Here is a 20,560-nt window from a genome sequence, read left to right as displayed (position 1 = left end):
ATCATGTCGGAGGATCTCACCTTCAAGGACTGTAACATTGTATCAATTGCATCTGCTAGAAAAATGACAGGATGGATAATGAGAACCTTCAAAACTAGGGAGGCCAAGCCCATGATGACACTCTTCAGGTCGCTTGTTCTATCTAGGCTGGAATATTACTGCACACTAACAGCACCTTTCAAGGCAGGTGAAAATGTACAGAGAACCTTCACGGCACCCATAACGGAGATAAAACACCTCAATTACTGGGAGCGCTTGAAGTTCCTGAACCTGTACTCCCTGGAATGCAGGTGGGAGAGATACACGATTATATACACCTGGAAAATCCTAGAGGGACTAGTATCAAACTTGCACACGAAAATCACTCGCTACGAAAACAAAAGACTCGGCAGACGATGCAACATCCCCCCAATGAAAAGCAGGGGTGTCACTAGCACGTTAAGAGACAATACAATAAGTGTCAGGGGCCCGAGACTGTTCAACTGCCTCCCAGCATACATAAGGGGGATTACCAATAGACCCCTGGCTGTCTCCGAGTAGGCACTGGACAAGCACCTAAAGTCAGTACCTGCCCAGCTGGGCTGTGGCTCGTACATTGGATTGCGTGCAGCCAGCAGTAACAGCCTGGTTGATCACGCTCTGATCCACCATGAGGCCTGGTCACAGCCTAGGCTGTGGGGGCGTTGACCCCCGGAACTCTCTCCAGGTAACTCCAGGTAAAAAGCCGAAAGCTCCTTATCTGCCAACATCTTTAATGACATTATTAAAAAACTTATTAAGCCTAACTTAAATGTCTTATCAAGTAATTGATATCAGTACTCAGTACTTATTGTTGTATAACTGTACCAGCCCATAATATGTACCTTGCTGAATTGATATGAATTATTGTGAACCAACTATAATTGTCCATTACCTCATTTTTCCACCTGCCCCATCGTACTCAGCATAAATTCTTTCAACAAATTTACTCTATCTATTTTTTTTTTTAATCTCTCCCACCTTGTTATTGAATTACTCATGCTGTATTACTACGCTCACAATACCTCTTTTGATGTGCTAGGATTAAAATTATGTAGTGTGTAAGTTTTAAGATTAATTTGCCTGAAATGCTTTGCATATTAAGTGGCTTTCTTTTGGGCATGCATTTATATTATTTTTTTTTGTAACTTATATGTAAGTTTCATAGAAAAAATATTTTGATTTTGATTTTTTAATGAAAAAGTTGTACATTATTTTATTATTATCACACTGGCCGATTCCCACCAAGGCAGGGTGGCCCAAAAAAGAAAAACTTTCACCATCATTCACTTCATCACTGTCTTGCCAGAAGGGTGCTTTACACTACAGTTTTTAAACTGCAACATTAACACCCCTCCTTCAGAGTGCAGGCACTGTACTTCCCATCTCCAGGACTCAAGTCAGGCCTGCCGGTTTCCCTGAATCCCTTCATAAATGTTACTTTGCTCACACTCCAACAGCACGTCAAGTATTAAAAACCATTTGTCTCCATTCACTCCTATCAAACACGCTCACGCATGCCTGCTGGAAGTCCAAGCCCCTCGCACACAAAACCTCCTTTACCCCCTCCCTCCAACCTTTCCTAGGCCGACCCCTACCCCACCTTCCTTCCACTAAAGACTGATACACTCTTGAAGTCATTCTGTTTCGCTCCATTCTCTCTACATGTCCGAACCACCTCAACAACCCTTCCTCAGCCCTCTGGACAACAGTTTTGGTAATCCCACACCTCCTCCTAACTTCCAAACTACGAATTCTCTGCATTATATTCACACCACACATTGCCCTCAGACATGACATCTCCACTGCCTCCAGCCTTCTCCTCGCTGCAACATTCATCACCCACGCTTCACACCCATATAAGAGTGTTGGTAAAACTATACTCTCATACATTCCCCTCTTTGCCTCCAAGGACAAAGTTCTTTGTCTCCACAGACTCCTAAGTGCACCACTCACTCTTTTTCCCTCATCAATTCTATGATTCACCTCATCTTTCATAGACCCATCAGCTGACACGTCCACTCCCAAATATCTGAATACGTTCGCCTCCTCCATACTCTCTCCCTCCAATCTGATATCCAATCTTTCATCACCTAATCTTCTTGTTATCCTCATAACCTTACTCTTTCCTGTATTCACCTTTAATTTTCTTCTTTTGCACACCCTATCAAATTCATCCAGCAATCTCTGCAACTTCTCTTCAGAATCTCCCAAGAGCACAGTGTCATCAGCAAAGAGCAGCTGTGACAACTCCCACTTTGTGTGTGATTCTTTATCTTTTAACTCCACGCCTCTTGCCAAGACCCTCGCATTTACTTCTCTTACAACCCCATCTATAAATATATTAAACAACCACGGTGACATCACACATCCTTGTCTAAGGCCTACTTTTACTGGGAAAAAATTTCCCTCTTTCCTACATACTCTAACTTGAGCCTCACTATCCTCGTAAAAACTCTTCACTGCTTTCAGTAACCTACCTCCTACACCATACACTTGCAACATCTGCCACATTGCCCCCCTATCCACCCTGTCATACGCCTTTTCCAAATCCATAAATGCCACAAAGACCTCTTTAGCCTTATCTAAATACTGTTCACTTATATGTTTCACTGTAAATGCCTGGTCCACACACCCCCTACCTTTCCTAAAGCCTCCTTGTTCATCTGCTATTCTTTCAATTATAACTCTACCATACACTTTACCAGGTATACTCAACAGACTTATCCCCCTATAATTTTTGCACTCTCTTTTATCCCCTTTGCCTTTATACAAAGGAACTATGCATGCTCTCTGCCAATCCCTAGGTACCTTACCCTCTTCCATACATTTATTAAATAATTGCACCAACCACTCCAAAACTATATCCCCACCTGCTTTTAACATTTCTATCTTTATCCCATCAATCCCGGCTGCCTTACCCCCTTTCATTTTACCTACTGCCTCACGAACTTCCCCCACACCCACAACTGGCTCTTCCTCACTCCTACAAGATGTTATTCCTCCTTGCCCTATACACGAAATCACAGCTTCCCTATCTTCATCAACATTTAACAATTCCTCCAAATATTCCCTCCATCTTCCCAATACCTCTAACTCTCCATTTAATAACTCTCCTCTCCTATTTTTAACTGACAAATCCATTTGTTCTCTAGGCTTTCTTAACTTGTTAATCTCACTCCAAAACTTTTTCTTATTTTCAACAAAATTTGTTGATAACATCTCACCCACTCTCTCATTTGCTCTCTTTTTACATTGCTTCACCACTCTCTTAACCTCTCTCTTTTTCTCCATATACTCTTCCCTCCTTGCATCACTTCTACTTTGTGAAAACTTCTCATATGCTAACTTTTTCTCCCTTACTACTCTCTTTACATCATCATTCCACCAATCGCTCCTCTTCCCTCCTGCACCCACTTTCCTGTAACCACAAACTTCTGCTGAACACTCTAACACTACATTTTTAAACCTACCCCATACCTCTTCGACCCCATTGCCTATGCTCTCATTAGCCCATCTATCCTCCAATAGCTGTTTATATCTTACCCTAACTGCCTCCTCTTTTAGTTTATAAACCTTCACCTCTCTCTTCCCTGATGCTTCTATTCTCCTTGTATCCCATCTACCTTTTACTCTCAGTGTAGCTACAACTAGAAAGTGATCTGATATAATAGAAAAACTCTCTCATTAAGAATGCAAGTGCAAACTATATCAGAACAATCTGTGTTTATATAAGTAAGCACAAATTAATGAATATCTTAACCCTTAAACGGTCCAAACAGATCGATGTTCAAATTCGTAGTGCTACAAAAGTAGATCTACTTTTTTTAACATATTTTCAAATATAACAAAAAAAAATGTAGATAAAATTTTTTTTACACATTTTCAAATGTAAAACAAAAAAAAGAAGATCTACATTTTTTTACATACTTTCAGATGTTGAAAAAACGTATATATACGTTTGGACCATTTAAGGGTTAATTATGCAGTTGGCATTAACCCTTTGAGGGTTTTGGTCGTACTAGTACGTCTTACACGTAGGGGTTTTTAACGTACTAGTACTCATAAATTCTAGCGGCCTCAAATCTAGTGGGAGAAAGCTGGTAGGCCTTCATATGAAAGAATGGGTCTATGTGGTCAGTGTGCAGTCTAAAAAAAATCCTGCAGCACACAGTGCATAATTAGAAAAAAAAAAACTTTGACCATTTTTTTTAATAAATCAGCGACTTTGCAGTGTATTTTCGTATGGTATTTATTGTTGTATTCTAGTTTTCTTGGTCTCATTTTATAGAATGGAAGACATATTACAGAAATTGAGATGATTTTGACTGGTTTTACAATGAAAGGTGCCTTGAAATTGAGCTCAAAGTAGCAGAAATGTTCGATTTTTACCAAACTTCAAAAGTAAACAAATCGTGCCAAGCGTGCAATACACGTCAACTGGCGAGTCTAATATTCTTTCACAAGTGGACCAATAATATTTATACCATTTTTTACACTAATGCAGTAGTCTGCATGACAGTAAATCTTATATTTTTTGTGAAAATAAAAATTCAAAGTGGAAAGCAAAAGAATATAGGAGGGGCCTTGAGACGTGACTAATGACTAGAGGAAATGTCATTTTAGTCCCAGGAATGTCTTTCTTGTTTATTCTGGACCCTATTCGGAAATTGGCATCTTTTGAAATTTGTGTGAAATTGGCAAAATTGCTAAATTCTGACCACTGTACTGGATAGTTGAATTTCATAAATGGGTGGTTTCTTGCACCCATTCGATAGAAAAAATGGAGTTCTAGCGAAATATTCATGTTTTTTGTCGACTAGTACAGTGAAATTGGCCGAAAATGGGGCTCAAAGTGGGCAAAATCGCCGATGCGTAAACATCGCCGAGACCGCTAACTTTGCGAGAGCATAATTCCGTAAGTTTTCTATCAAATTTCAAACTTTTGGTGTCTTTATGATCGGGAAAAGATTCTCTATCTTTTCACAAGAGAAAATAATTTTTTTTTTTTTTAAATTTGGCCGACCCTGAGAACGAGTTTCGGAGAGGGCCTGTCGACCCTCAAAGGGTTAATAATCTTAGGTTTTTAATAATGCATTTTTTAATTGTATGTATACCATACAATAAAGCAAAAAAGTAATGTGACGGACCTGGGAGTGATAATGTCAGAGGATCTCGCCTTCAAAGACCACAATAATGTATCTACCACATCTACTAGAAAAATGATAGGATGGATAATGAGAACCTTCAAAACTAGGGATGCCAAACCCATGATGATTCTCTTCAAATCACTTGTTCTCTCTAGGCTGGAATACTGCTGTACACTAACTCCCCCCTTCAAGGCTGGCAACATTGCTGACCTGGAGAGTGTAGAAAGAACTTTCATGGCACACATAAGTACGATAAGGCACCTAAATTACTGGGAACAGTTTAAGTCCCTTGATTTGTATTCCCTGGAACACCGGTGAGAGACATACATGATAATATACACTTGGAAAATCCTAGAGGGATTAGTACCAATCTTGCACACGAAAATCACTCCCTATGAAAGCAAAAGACTTGGCAGGAGATGCAACACTCCCCCAATGAAAAGCAGGGGTGCCAGGAGTACACAGAGACAACACAGTAAGTGTCCAGGGCCCAAGACTTCAACTGCCTCCCAGCATACATAAGTGGGATTACCAATAGACCCCTGACTGTCTTCAAGAAGGCACTGGAGAGGCACCTAAAGTCAGTACTTGATCAGCCGGGCTGTGGTTCGTATATCAGTTTGCTTGCGGCCAGCAGTAACAGCCTGGTTGATCAGACCCTGATCCACCATGAGGCCTGGTCTCAGACCGAGCCGCTGGGGTGTTTACCCCCGAAACCCTCTCCAGGTATACTACAGGTATATGTTAACTACAGTTCTTACATTTATAGTTTTAATAAATACCTGATCATGAATAAAGTATTCTTCACTCAAAACACTGCACACAGGAGAGGAACTGTATGATGTTTTCTTAAACATCATACTTAACAGTGGTCCATCCTGGACCACTGTTAAGTCATAGCTGTATGATGTTTCAATCCATCCTGGACCACTGTTAAGTCATAGCTGTATGATGTTTCAGTCCATCCTGGACCACTGTTAAGTCACAATTGGGGCAAGAAAAGTAAAGAGGGCCTAAGACACTATAGTAAAGGGAGTGGAAGAACAAAGTGATGAATTGCTCTAGCCACACTAATGTAACTTTTTATAAGGTGTTTTATTTTACAAATAATGTCACTAACTTTGAAGAAACTCCATGGGGAAGTGGAGCATAATTCGTCCTCCGTATGCCATACGTGTCACACGTGGTGACTACAATGCCGGAAGCAAGGGGCTAGTAACCCCTTCTCCTGTATATATTACTAAATTTAAAAGAAGAAACTTTTGTTTTTCCTTTTGGGCCGCCGTGCCTGGGTGGGATATGACTGGTGCATTGAAAGAACAACAACAACTTTGAAGAAGCTGCAACAGGTCATTATATGTAGATGAAATCTGGCAACCCTTGCACTTGTGGTTCATGGAACCTTATACAAGAACTTCAAATCATGTTAAATAACAAAAAGAATTATATAGGGGAAATAAAATAATGTTGGTTGAGTTATGCAATGTTAGGTTAGCATTCAGGTTTCCTGTGCCCTGAAGGTTTATAACATTTGACAGAATAAAACAACCAGCAACTGCTTAGTCCCAGTGATGCTGGATTATCAGTGCTATTATTCTGCACATGCTTCAGTTCATTAACCCCTTAAGGTAGGTTCCATGATTTTGGTAAGGGGCTCTTAATGCCAGGAACTGGATTAGTTGCCCTTTCACTGAATCAAACCTCATTGCCTCCTATTTCCTCATGTGCTCTTGACCTCTGTTGGTTTGGCACTTCCCCACAAATGTACTAATTCAAATCATTAATATTTATTTTTCCCATTTCACAGATATGCCATTTTAAATGAATGCAAACGCTTGGTAGAAAATGGCGTCTTGTCTGCTGAGGGCGTGGACATTATGATGAAGGATGGGTTTGCATATCGTTATGCTTGGATGGGGCCTCTGGAAACTGCTGCTCTTAATGCAAATGGTACAGTAAGAATGTCTTCATGTTTTATAGTATAATGTTTACCTTTTAAACCCCTTCTCTTGTATAAATTACTTAATTTGAAAACTTTTGTTTTTCTTTTTAAGTCACCCTGCCTGGGTGGGATATGGTTTGTTTGTTGTTGAAAAGTTTATCTTCTAATATGTATCTGCCCACTACATCTATTAATGGTTCCATGGATCATTGCCCCATGGTCTGGTCTCAGACAAATCATCCTGAATTGAATGGGAAATAGTTTGGGAATAAGAACCATTAGAAATATGCATTCAGTGATTACCGAATGCTAGTCGAAGCTTGTAAGATTGATCTGCCATCTGTGCAGCACTGTATGACTCTTACTGGTTTGGTGCTTAATTTGATTTATAATAATAATAATAATAACCTTCCATCTTATTAAGTAGTAAGAAGACACATACAGCAAAAGTAGACAAATATTAGTCCAATATTTCACCTACATGAGACTTTATGTACTTCATAAAGCCTCTTGTAGTTGGAACATCATGATAATAAGGTCTCATTTTGCTGTGAGTGTCTTTACCACTTGCTGGCTACACTTTACTACTTCTCCTGTCTTAATCAGTGTTCATGAGCCAAAAGGAAAAAAAAAAATCAAGCCTGTCAGAATTCAAAACACTTATTAAGCGGATTTCTGTTTCACGCACGCACACGCGCAACAAAACATTTATTAAATTGGCTTCTGTCTTACACACATAACAAACACTTATTAAATGCCCTTCTGTTTCACACAAATGACATACATTTATTAAATGGGCTTATGTTTCACACATGCGACAAAACATGTACTGTATTTAAAAGGCTTCTGTTTCATGCACATGGCAAAACTGGTGTACTTTTAGTCCTAGATTAAGGGTTGGGGGTATAGGGGGGGAGGCAATAACTGAAGCACCTCTGAAAGATGTCTTATTGTTGCTGGAAGACTGTTATTTAAGCTACAGGACTAGCATCGCCTGGAGTATGGGTGCGACCTACTGCTGGTGTGTGACTTAGTTATCATGTTACAGGTCTGTCCCTCCCTGTATTTAACCCCGGCCACATCCTAATGACATTCTTGGAGACTCAGTAGGCTGTAATCTGACTCTCTTTGCCAAGTGTGGAGTGTGGGTAAAGAATAATCAGGTAACATAGCCAGAGTTTATTAACCATCAATCACATGTTTAATTAAGATGTAGGTGGTGTGACCTGACTAAGGTGGGTAGGTGCCTAAACATTGCCCACCACCTGTCTGACATATTATACCCCAAAATATCTGATGTAAAGGAAAATGTTGTAGGCTCTTAATCACAACATAGTAAATGGCACTGTATACAGAGCTAAATTATGATCTCATTCATTTGACTGAAGAGAAAATTGTTTTGTTCAAAAAAGTCATTATATTTTGTTACTATATTTTAAGATAATTTTTCCTAATATATTGTATACCGTACACATATATGACAATACATTACACTAGAATAACTTATGTATAGTGTATTGTATACAACACTGCTGCATATTTAAGCAGTATTACATATATATAACATTGTTGATAACACTGAGCTTAGCTTTGTAAATATAGACTGCATGCCTGCTATATTGCACGTTGCAGTCTCTTGAGACTGTCGGTAGCAACTGCACACACTTGGAAGCCCAACAGTTTTATGTCGTCCAGTTTATAATGCACATACATTACTGAAAATCATGCACACTGAAGGCATTTTGTTGATGACATACTGGAACAGAATATTCCCACTCAAGTTTAAGAAATAATTATGTAGAAGGAATGTATAATGGGAAGGTCTTGTGGAGTTTCAGACAGCACAGAATAATGGGATAGAGGGAAGGCTAGTGCTCCATTGATGTTCTGAGCATTGAGAAGTTAAACCACTGAGGTGAATGTTCAGGCTACTGGAAGATTATAGCATGTAAAGAAAAGTTTGAATTATTTACATTTTTGTGAGATGAAAGACTAACATTGAGATGGTCACTTATATGTGTATCTTGGAGAGAGAGAGAAAAAAAATAGTTTTTAATTTTATTATGTAGTAAATACCAGGAAGGTCAAGAATTAGAAGATTTAGATTCTTGAGGGACGTCTCTGAAGTGTGATTTGCGGTGAATTATTTTGTTGCAAGGTTCAGTGTATTACAATTCTGCTGATTGCTGACAGTAAACTGTAGAAGCTTATGAGAATGGTCCAATGCTTTTTCTATGCATATTGGTTACTGATCCCAAGTATTTTGTTATGTAATGGATTTATTCCAAGTTGTGTACATCTTATTTATATTGTGCATGTACACTGTCTTTTAAGTGTTGTACATTTTATTAATATAGTGTAAAAGTATTGTATAAATACAGTACAGGGATCACTACACTCTGTGATTCCATTAATTTACATCTGGTATACCTTAACTGATTTTTGTATAAAGAATATACTGTACTATAATTGTTTTGGAGGGGGGACCCATCTCTATGCTGCCTAGAATAAATTCTCTTAAAAACTAAAATAAAGGCATATTACATCAGAATTATTTGCAATGTAAACTTTCTGCAGTAACAACTATTAACTATGATTATTGAAACAATCATCACATTAATACTCCAGCACACTTGTTATTTCTTGACCTCTTGATCTATGAGCCGAGCCATAACTTTAGCAGATGGTGTTCCTAGCATCCTGTCCATGTCAAACACATGGTCACCAGCTATCTCAAAGGTGGTGTAGTCCATTGTGTAGAGGGATTCATAACCCAGGCGGTAGAGGAGCCGCTGTGAGGGCACAGCTGTTGCCTGGGCAGTGGCTAGTTGACACCCCAAGACCTGTCCTCGGCGCTCACTCTCCTGTAAGTAAGGTTTATTTAGGTACAGGTTCATATAAGTACAGTTATCATGCATAGTAACATATGTGTAAATTACTTAGTAGGTTGGTAGACAGCAACAACCCAGGGAGGTACTACCGTCCTGCCAAGTGAGTGTGAAACAGAAACCTGTAATTGTTTTACATGATGGTAGGATTGCTGGTGTCTTTTTTCTGTCTCATAAACATGCTGGATAACAGGTATATCTTGCTACTTCTACTTACACTTAGGTCACACTACACAGGCATGCACACACATGTACAGTGGACCCTCGAGTTTTGGCAGCCTCGACTTTCGTGAAATTCGACCTTAGGCGAGTTTTTTTGGCAAAATTTGGCCTCGAGTTTCGTGATTAGACTCGTGTTTCGGAGACCGTCTGGTACCCGTCCACCCGTCACCGCGCACACCAAGCCAGTCTCCCACGCCATTCACGCTCAGTGTGCCATTGTTTACCAACACGTGACCATCACCCCGCAGGTTCATACAATACATTTCATAATAATCCATTGCTTTTTGTGCTTGCAACTGCTAAATAAGTCATCATGGACCCAAGGAAAGCTAGTGCAAGCCCTTTGGTAAATAAAGTGAGGCACATGATCCAGAGGGATTTTGAAGGGTTTGAGGCAGACCCTGTTCCTGCTGACCCTCTGCCTGTTGTGGAAGGTGTTGTGGCATTGGGCAAGTCCATGGGGTTGGAGGTAAGTGACGGGGATGTGGAAGAGTTGGTGGAGGACCACAGGGAAAAGCTAACCACTGACGAACTGCAAGAGCTTCAAACTGCAGACACATTCATCACCTTCAAAACTACCATCAGAAAACATCTTATCTCCCTGATACACCCTGTCAACTAATTACACGAATACCACCTGGTGGTTAACACTTATACTCACTCACCCATTTGACCATAAACAGAAATATCAATCTCAATCTCAAAATAATGAATCTTAACTAGTCATAAGTTGGCCTGTGATACTCCAATACTGAAACTATGTATAGTGCCAAATCAAAAGCATTCACATTGCTAAACTCACAAACTAGTATTTAGTAACTTAGCCATAATACCAACTTACCTCATAATTTTGTAATATTTTAAACTTAAGATTTAATTTAAGTCTGCCCGAAATGCCTAGCCATGCTAGGTGTTCTAGTGGTACACTCTGTAATTATTATTTTACTACATGTAAACAATACAATAACCAAATTCTGTAAACTCAGCATTGTAATCCTTATAGAGAATAAACTTTGAATTTGAATTTGAACTGGAACAGCATCAGACCACAGCTGAGGAACTTGCTTCAGAGGAGGAGGAAGAGGGAGTGGATGAGGTGCCTTCTTCAAAGATTAAGGAGATTTGTGTCAAGTGGAATGAGTTGCAAAGTTTTGTTGAAAAGTATCACCCTGACCAAGCTGAAACATGCCATATCTGCAACATGTACAATGACAGTGTTGTGTCCCACTTCAGGAAAATCGCCAGAAAAAGACCTCTCTGGACAGATATTTTGTGCGTCAGGGGCCCAGTTACTTTCAAGTTGTTCCCAGTGGCATTAAAAGAAGGGAAGTAACCCCAGATAAGGACTTGCTACCTAAAGTCCTAATGGAAGGAGATTATCCTTCCAAACAATAGTGCACACCTTCCTCCTATCCCCTCCTCCCGTCTTCCATCCACCCAGAAGTCTTCAGTAAAGGTAAGTGTAATATTATTATTTTTTTATATGCATGTACTTGATTTCTCATTGATTTCAGTATATAAATCTTTATTTAATTTGAAAAAAAAAAAATTTATTTTAGTGTTTTTGGGTGTTTGGAACGGATTAATTTTATTTCCATTATTTCTTATGGAGAAAATGGTTTCGAGTTTCGTGAATTTCGACTTTCGGCAGGCTCTCTGGAATGGATTAATCACGAAACTCAGGGGCCCACTGTATGTGTGTATACATACACACATCTGGGTTTTTCTTTTTCTTAATAGCTTTTGTTGTTCTTTATTTCCTCTATTCTCCATGGGGAAGTGGAAAAGAATCTTTCCTCCATAAGCCATGCGTGTCGTAAGAGGCGACTAAAATGCTAGGAGCAAGGGGCTAGTAACCCCCTTCTCCTGTATAGATTACTAAATTTAAAAGGAGAAACTTTCGTTTTTCCTTTTGGGCCACCCTGCCTCAGTGGAATATGGCTGGTACATTGAAAGAAGAATCTAGGTTTTTCTTCTTTTTCTTAATAGCTCTTGTTCTTCTTTATTTCCTCTATTCTCCATGGGGAAGTGGAAGAGAATCTTTCCTCCATAAGCCATGTGTGTCCTATGAGGTGACTAAAATGACAGGAGCAGTGGGCTAGTAACCCCTTCTCCTGTATACATTATATACATGTATATTAGCTTTTGAACCAAGTGAGAGAGTAATTGTGGTAGGGGACCTAAATGCTAAAGTTGGGGAAACATTTAGAGAGGGTGTAGTTGGTAAGTTTGAGGTGCCTTGTAAATAATAATCAGAGCATTTTGATTGAACTTTGTATAGAAAGGGGTTTAGGTATAGGTAATACATATTTTAAGAAAAGATAAATAAGTATACAAGATATGATGTAGGGCACAATGACAATAGTTTGTTGGACTACATATTGGTAGATAAAAGACTGTTGAGTAGACTTCAGGATGTACATGTTTATAGAGAGGCCACAGATATATCAGATCACTTTTTAGTTGTAGCTACAGTGAGAGTAAAAGGTAGATGGGATACAAGGAAAATAGAAGCCGCAAGTAAGAGAGAGGTGAAGGTTTATAAACTAAAAGAGTAGGCAGTTAGGGTTAAGATACAAACAACTATTGGAGGATAGATGGGCTAGTGAGAGTATAGGGAATGTGGTTGAAGATGTATGGGGGTAGGTTTAAGAATGTAGTGTTAGTGTTCAGCAGAAATTTGTGGTTACAGGAAAGTGGGTGCGGGAGGGAAGAAGAGCGATTGGTTCAATGATGATGTAAAGAGAGTAGTAAGGGAGAAAAAGTTAGCATATGAGAGGTTTTTACAAAGTAGAAGTGATGCAAGGAGGGAAACGTATATGGAGAGAAAAAGAGAGGTTAGGAGAGTGGTGAAGGAATGTAAAAAGAGAGCAAATGAGAGAGTGGGTGAGACATTATCAACAAATTTTGTTGAAAATAAGAAAAAGTTTTGGGGTGAGATTAATAAGTTGAGGAAGCCTAGGGAATGAATGGATTTGACAGTTAAAAATAGGAGAGGGGAGTTACTAAATGGAGAGTTAGAGGTATCATGAAGATGGAGGGAATATTTTGAGGAATTGTTAAATGTTGATAAAGATAGGGAAGTTGTGATTTTGTGTATAGGGCAAGAAGGAATAACATCTTGTAGGAGTGAGGAAGAGCCAGTTGTGAGTGTGGGGGAAGTTCGTGAGACAGTGGATAAAATGAAATGGGGTAAGGCAGCTGGGATTGATTGGATAAAGATAGAAATGTTAAAAGCAGGTGGGGATATATTTTTGGAGTGGTTGGTGCTATTATTTAATAAATGTTTGGAAGAGGGTAAGGTACCTAGGGATTGGCAGCGAGTGTGCATAGTTCCTTTGTATAAAGGCAATGGGGACAAAAGAGAGTGCAAAAATTGCAGTGGAATAAGTCTGTTGAGTATAAACCATACCCCGGCCGGGATTGAACCCGCGGTCAGAGAGTCTCAAAACTCCAGACAGTCGCATTAGCCACTAGGTCTAGTGGCTAACGCGACAGTCTGGAGTTTTGAGACTCTCTGACCGCGGGTTCAATCCCGGCCGGGGTATGGTTTGTTTGCAATTGTGTCATTACGATTTCGTGAGTCTGTTGAGTATACCTGGTAAAGTGTGTGGTAGAGTTATTATTGAAAGAATTAAGAGTGAGACAGAGAGTAGGATAGCAGATGAACAAGGAGGCTTTAGGAAAGGTAGGGGGTGTGTAGACCAAGCATTTACAATGAAACATATAGGTGAACAGTGTTTAAATATGGGTAAAGAGAATTTTGTGGCATTTATGGATTTGGAAAAGGCATATGACAGGGTGGATAGGGGGGCAATGTGACAGATGTTGTAAATGTATGGAATAGGAGGTAGGTTACTGAAAGCAGTGAAGAGTTTTTATGAGGATAGTGAGGCTCAAGTTAGAGTATGTAGGAGAGAGGGGGATTATTTCCCAGTAAAAGTAGGCCTTAGACAAGGATGTATGATGTTACCGTGGTTGTTCACTACATTTATAGATGGGGCTGTAAGAGAAATGAATGTGCCGGTGTTAGAAGAGCTGTGAGGCTAAAGGATAAAGAACCTAACACAAAGTGGTAGTTGTCACAGTTGCTCTTTGCTGATGACACTGCTTTTGGAAGATTCTGAAGAGAAGCTGCTGAGGTTGGTAGATGAGTTTGGTAAGGTATGTAAGATAAAAAAATTAAAAGTGAATATAGGAAAGAGTAAGGTAATGAGGATAAAAAAAATTAGGTGATGAAAGACTGGATATCAGATTGGTGGGAGAGAATATGGAGGTGAATGTATTCAGATATTTGGGATTGGACATGTCAGCAGATGGGTCTATGAAGGATGATGGAAAAAGGGCGAGTGGCCTACTTAGGAGTCTGTGGAGACAGCGAACTTTGTCTGTGGAAGCAAAGAGGGGAATGTATGAGATTACAGTGGACCCTTGGTTATCGGCCATAATCCATTCCAGAAGGCCGGCCTAAAATGGAAATGGCTGATAACTGAAATAATTATTCCCATGAGAAATAATGTAGTAAATACAGTTAATCCGTTCCAGACACCCAAAAAATATTCACAAACAATACATTTTTTAGAGATTAATTATAGTTTTACATACACAAAACAATGAGAACTAAATAAAATAAATACATGAACAATTAAATCAGTGTTACATACCTTTATTAAAAACTGTTGTTGGCTTATAGAAGATAGGGAAGAGGAGAGAGGGAGGAGAGTTTGTTTGGAAGGAGAATCCCCCTCCATAAGGACTTCAGGTATCAAAGCCCTATCTGGGGTTACTTCCCTTCTTTGTCTTTTAATGCCACTAGGACCAGCTTGAGAGTCACTGGACCCCTGTCACACAAAGTATCTTTCCAGAGAGCTCTGTTTCTGGCATCTCTTTAAGATTTCCCTGAAGTGGGACAAGGTTCTGTCAGTGAACCTGTTGCAGATGTAGCTTGTTTCCGATTGGTCAGGGTGATATTTCTCAGCAAAAGCTTGCACCTTAGTCCACATTGCACAAATCTCCTTAATCTCTGAAGAAGGCACCTCCTTCACTCCCTCTTCCTCCTCCTCTGAAGCAGGTTCCTGAGCTGTGGTCTGTTGCTGTTCCAGATGAAGCTCTTGCAGCTTTTCAGTGGTTAGCTCTTCTCTGTGGTCCTCCACCAACTCTTCCACATCCTCACCATTAACTTCCAACCCCATAGACTTGCCCAGAGATACAATGGATTCCACAACAGGTGTAGGTTCCTTAGGATCAGCCCCAAACCCTTCGGAATCCCTCTCTTAGACACATTTTGGTCACAATTTTCTCCAAGCAGAGTTCAAAGTCGTCAAAGTCACTCCCTCCCAAGGCTTACCTACAAGACTTATGCAATGGAAGATATTGAAGTGATACCTCCAGAACTCTCTTAAGGTCAAATCTGTGTCCGAGGTCACTTCAAAGCACCTTTGAAACACTACTTTGGTGTACAGTTTTTTTTGAAGTTAAAAATGACCTGCTGGTCCATGGGCTGGATGAGAGGAGTAGTGTTAGGAGGCAAGAACTTCACTGTGATGAAACGGAATTCCACAGACAATAGGTCTACCATGTTTGGAGGATGAGCAGGAGCATTGTCCAGTACCAAGAGGCACTTGAGTGTCAATTTATGTTTCAGGAGGTATTTTTTCACACTCGGGCCAAACACATCATTCACCCACTCTTTGAAAATTTGCCTTATGACCCATGCAATATTGTTAGCCCTCCACATCACACACAAGTTACTCTTGAAAACAGTGTGTTTCTTGAACACACTGGGATTTTTAGAGTGATACACCAATAAAGGCTTCACTTTGAAACCCCCAGTAGCGTTAGCACAGAACAAGGCAGGGCCTTTTCCTCCTGTGTAATGTGGGTCCTCTTTGACATTTTCTTCCAAAACAGGTCTGTTTTGTCACAATTGAATACTTGTTGGGGGAGGAATCCTTTAGCCTCTACATACCCCTTGAAATCTTGCGCAGATTTTTCAGCCGCATACTTATCAGAACTTGCAACCTCTCCATGCCTTACCACACTGTGTATGCCACTACGCTTCTTAAATCTCTCAAACCAGTCTTTCCTGGCCCTAAATTAACTAACAGCAGCACTTGCTCCAGGCATTTTATGTACAAGATCTGCATACAACTGCTTTGCCTTCTCACAAATCACTGATTCCACAACACCATCTGCTAATTGTTTTTCCCAGATCTGCAACAATAATAACTTTTCCATATCTTCCATTATTGGTGACCTTTGTTTCGTTATCACATTTACTCATTTTGCAACATAAGCTTCCTTGATTTGTTCTTTCTTTGCCAGGATGGAAGTGATGGTAGATTTGTTTTTCCCATACATCCTGGCAAGTTCCAATACTCTCATACCACTCTCAAATTTTTCTATCACTTTTCTCTTAAATTCCATTGTGTTTCTCACTTTCTTTACCACAGGAACTTTACTAGGAACTTTTTTGGGGGCCATGCTTACTTATTTTGCAGTTGCACTTAATAAATAACAAAGAAAAATACTGATTTATAGCAAAATGTTTGGATGAATGAGCAGAAGCTTCCTCACTCAGCCAGTGACACAGCTACACTGACTCAGGAATGCATGAGCGTCGCTGGCTGATAAGCGTCCAATATGGCCAATAAGCAAAATAATGGCCAATAACCGGAAACCAAAAAACCAGCTGATAAGCGAGTTGGCCGATAAGCAGAACGGCCGATAACCAATGGTTCACTGTATAGTTATACCAACACTCTTATATGGGTGTGAAGCATGGGTGGTGAATGTTGCAACAAGGAGAAGGCTGGAGGCAGTGGAAATATCGTGTCTGAGGACAGTGTGTGGTGTGAATATAATGCAGAGAATTCGTAGTTTGGAAATTAGGAGGTGTGGGATTACCAAAACTATTATCCAGAGGGCTGAGGAGAAGTTGTTGAGGTGGTTTGGACATGTAGAAAGGATGGAACAAAATAGAATGACTTTGAGAGTGTATAAATCTGTAGTGGAGGGAAGGCGGGGTCGGGGTAGGCCTAGGAAAAGTTGGAGGGAGGGGGTAAAGGAGGTTTTGTGTGCGAGGGGCTTGGACTTCCAGCAGGCATGCGTGAGCGTGTTTGATAGGAGTGAATGGAGACAAATGGTTTTTAATACTTGATGTGCTGTTGGAGTGTGAGCAAAGTAACATTTATGAAGGGGATCAGGGAAACCGGCAGGCCGGACTTGAGTCCTGGAGATGGGAAGTGCAGTGCCTGCACTCTGAAGGAGGGGTGTTAATGTTGCAGTTTAAAAACTGTAGTGTAAAGCACCCTTCTGGCAAGACAGTGATGGAGTGAATGATGGTGAAAGTTTTTCTTTTTCGGGCCACCCTGCCTTAGTGGGAATCGGCCAGTGTGATAAAAAAAAAAAAAAAAAAATAATTTATTCTAAATACACTATATTGCAACTTCCCTGAGGACTCCATTCAAATTCAGTGAGTGATAGCAGCTCAGTCGCCTGTGGGCTTTCAACATGTGTTGAGGTGTGCAGCATGCTGAAATGTTGTGTGCCATGACCATAGAGTTTTACAGAAACCGTAATATGTATAACTCAGGAATAAGTTATTGACATTATTTTCCATTTTTGGCATAAAGTATATATAGGAGTGTCATGATTTTTGCACACATTATTAAGTAATGATGGTTCTACTAGCATGAAAAGGAGATTTGCGATATTTTTTACTGCTTTATTTTTATTTATTTTTTTTCCCAAAAAATCCTTAAAAAAAATAATAAACTTCAACATTTTTTTACCATGCAATCTATTGACATTTTCGCTCAAACAGGGTTAGTATCAAGATTATCTATCCCTTATCTTTCATCTGATGTCAACTAGAGCATTCTACATCTTAGCAATTTTGTAGATAATGGAGAGTTTTACTGTATTCCCTATAGAATAGGGAACTAGTATTTATTTTTTCTATATCTTTTAAGGCAAAAAGTCATTACAAACACAGTGTGTAGGCTTCAAATGCTGCTTAAATCACTGTAAAAATTTCATTGAAACTGGAGCTAAAATAGTTTTTTTTTTTTTGCTAGTAGGCAGTTTTATACACCTACCATCCGACTTACGACCTGCTCGACATACGATGACTCGACTTACGACTGTGTTTTTATATATATATATATATATATATATATATATATATATATATATATATATATATATATATATTGATGTTGATAGTAGTAAAGTTCAACTTATGTCCATTTTGACTTACAACCGGTTGGTCAGAACCGAGCTCGGTCGTAAGTCAGATGGTAGGTGAACATATATATATATATATATATATATATATATATATATATATATATATATATATATATATATATATATATATATATATATATATATATACAGGAAGGCCCCACTTATACGGCTGGTTAGGTTCCAGGCTACCGCCGTAAAGTGGAACACCCTTTTTTTTCCACTTACAAATGCATACAAACACTAGATAACAAGTTTACACTAACATATATTAAGTTAGCAATAGAACCAGGCATCAAAAAACAACAAAAAAGTACAATACACACATAGTGCACTCATTACTTACCTTAAAATATTTAGTCTTAATCTAGGGTGAGACAAGTAGTATTTATTGTAAGAAATCAAGTGTGGTATGTATGATAGTCAGCCAGGCTACCATACCAGGCCAACCCACCTACACATAATATTCTATTACATTTAAGCATCCCAGAGCGATAAAATGTATATACAGTTCACTCATTACTTACCTTAAAATATAGGGTGAGATGAGTAGTATTTATTGTAAAAAATCAAGTGTGGTATGTATGGTAGTCAGCCGGGCTGCCATACCAGGCCAACCCACCTACACATAATATTCTATTACATTTAAGCATCCCAGAGCGATAAAATGTATATACAGTTCACTCATTACTTACCTTAAAATATTTGTAGTCTTAATGTAGGGTCAGGAGTAAGTAAATGAGATAAAACGAATAAATGAGAGAGAGAAAGAATGAGTGCATGAGAGAGGACAGGCGCAGAGTTATGTAAACAAACCAGGCGAAGGTAAGTTTTGTAAACGAAATGTACACGTCTGGTTTGTGTACAAGTTACATTGTGTACAGGTTGTCTCTACAGTGATATGGTAGAATAAATAAAGAAGAACACTCCCATTCTCATGTAACATCATTTTGAGAAGAAATGATGCTCTGAGTGAAGGCAATGGAAATAAGTCACTCTGACTTTTTTGGGTTATCTTAGGTTCTCTACACATATGTTATGTATGATAATCTATGTAACTGTATTTGTGTATACCTGAATAAACTTACTTACATACATACGAAAGGAATAATTTTCTACAGTTACCCCCAGTAACACATTTTCTCTTATGTTAGATTAGAGAAAATGTTATTCTTGGCATCACTTGTACAAGTTATCTGGCTACCACATCTCATATTTATGTTTATTTATTCTATTGTAGGGTGTATTTATCATCTTTTTATGTTATGTATCGTGTTTATTATATAATTTTGAAAAAAATATCATGGATGGATTAATGAAAATGTGTATATTAACGTAATATACAACATTTAATGAGACTCGGAGATTATCTTAGGTTCTCTACACATATGTTATGTATGATAATCTATGTAACTGTATTTGTGTATACCTGAATAAACTTACTTACATACATACGAAAGGAATAATTTTCTACAGTTACCCCCAGTAACACATTTTCTCTTATGTTAGATTAGAGAAAATGTTATTCTTGGCATCACTTGTACAAGTTATCTGGCTACCACATCTCATATTTGTTTATTTATTCTATTGTAGGGTGTATTTATCATCTTTTTATGTTACGTATCGTGTTTATTATATAATTTTGAAAAAAATATCATGGATGGATTAATGAAAATGTGTATATTAAGGTAATATACAACATTTAATGAGACTCGGAGATTATTATTATTATTAGCATTTCTAATATGGCGTCACTTGTGCAAGTCGTCTGCTACCACATCTCATATTTATGTTTATTTATTCTATTGTGGGGTGTATTTATCATCTTTTTATGTTATGTATCGTGTTTATTATATAATTTTGAAAAAATATCATAGATGGATTAATGAAAATGTGTATTTAACGTAATATACGACATTTAAATGAGACTCGATGATTATTATTATCATTACTAATATGATGTCTGGAGACATAAGACACTCTTACTGATTTTAATGTGTACCTGCATGCCAGCACAGTATGTAAGTTTATTTAAGTACAGGTATACATAAGTATAATTATCAGAGTATATATAAAACATGAAATAACTTTTA

At 38.7% G+C, this 20,560-nt stretch overlaps 2 protein-coding genes across 4 annotated transcripts in view; one reads left to right on the top strand and one right to left on the bottom strand.

Moving 5' to 3' along the window:
• Positions 1–7,168, top strand: part of Had1 (beta Hydroxy acid dehydrogenase 1) — a 153,999-nt gene extending 146,831 nt beyond the window's left edge. Inside the window, exon 7 of the mRNA XM_070083746.1 lies at positions 6,976–7,168. Coding sequence (XP_069939847.1) covers positions 6,976–7,153 — 178 coding nt within the window. The 3' untranslated portion in view covers positions 7,154–7,168. The remainder of the gene's footprint in view (positions 1–6,975) is intronic.
• A 1,106-nt stretch (positions 7,169–8,274) lies between these two features.
• Positions 8,275–20,560, bottom strand: part of LOC128688044 (arylalkylamine N-acetyltransferase-like 2) — a 152,079-nt gene continuing 139,793 nt past the window's right edge. For all 3 annotated transcript variants that reach the window (XM_053775742.2, XM_053775743.2, XM_070083747.1), the window contains one exon: positions 8,275–9,974. In XM_053775742.2, coding sequence (XP_053631717.1) covers positions 9,747–9,974 — 228 coding nt within the window. In that variant the 3' untranslated portion in view covers positions 8,275–9,746. The remainder of the gene's footprint in view (positions 9,975–20,560) is intronic.

This window comes from Cherax quadricarinatus, chromosome 10 (genome assembly GCF_038502225.1).
Source record: "Cherax quadricarinatus isolate ZL_2023a chromosome 10, ASM3850222v1, whole genome shotgun sequence".
Lineage (NCBI taxonomy): Eukaryota > Metazoa > Arthropoda > Malacostraca > Decapoda > Parastacidae > Cherax > Cherax quadricarinatus.
Note: the sequence above shows the minus strand (reverse complement) of the source record. Positions and strands in the feature narration are given on the sequence as shown.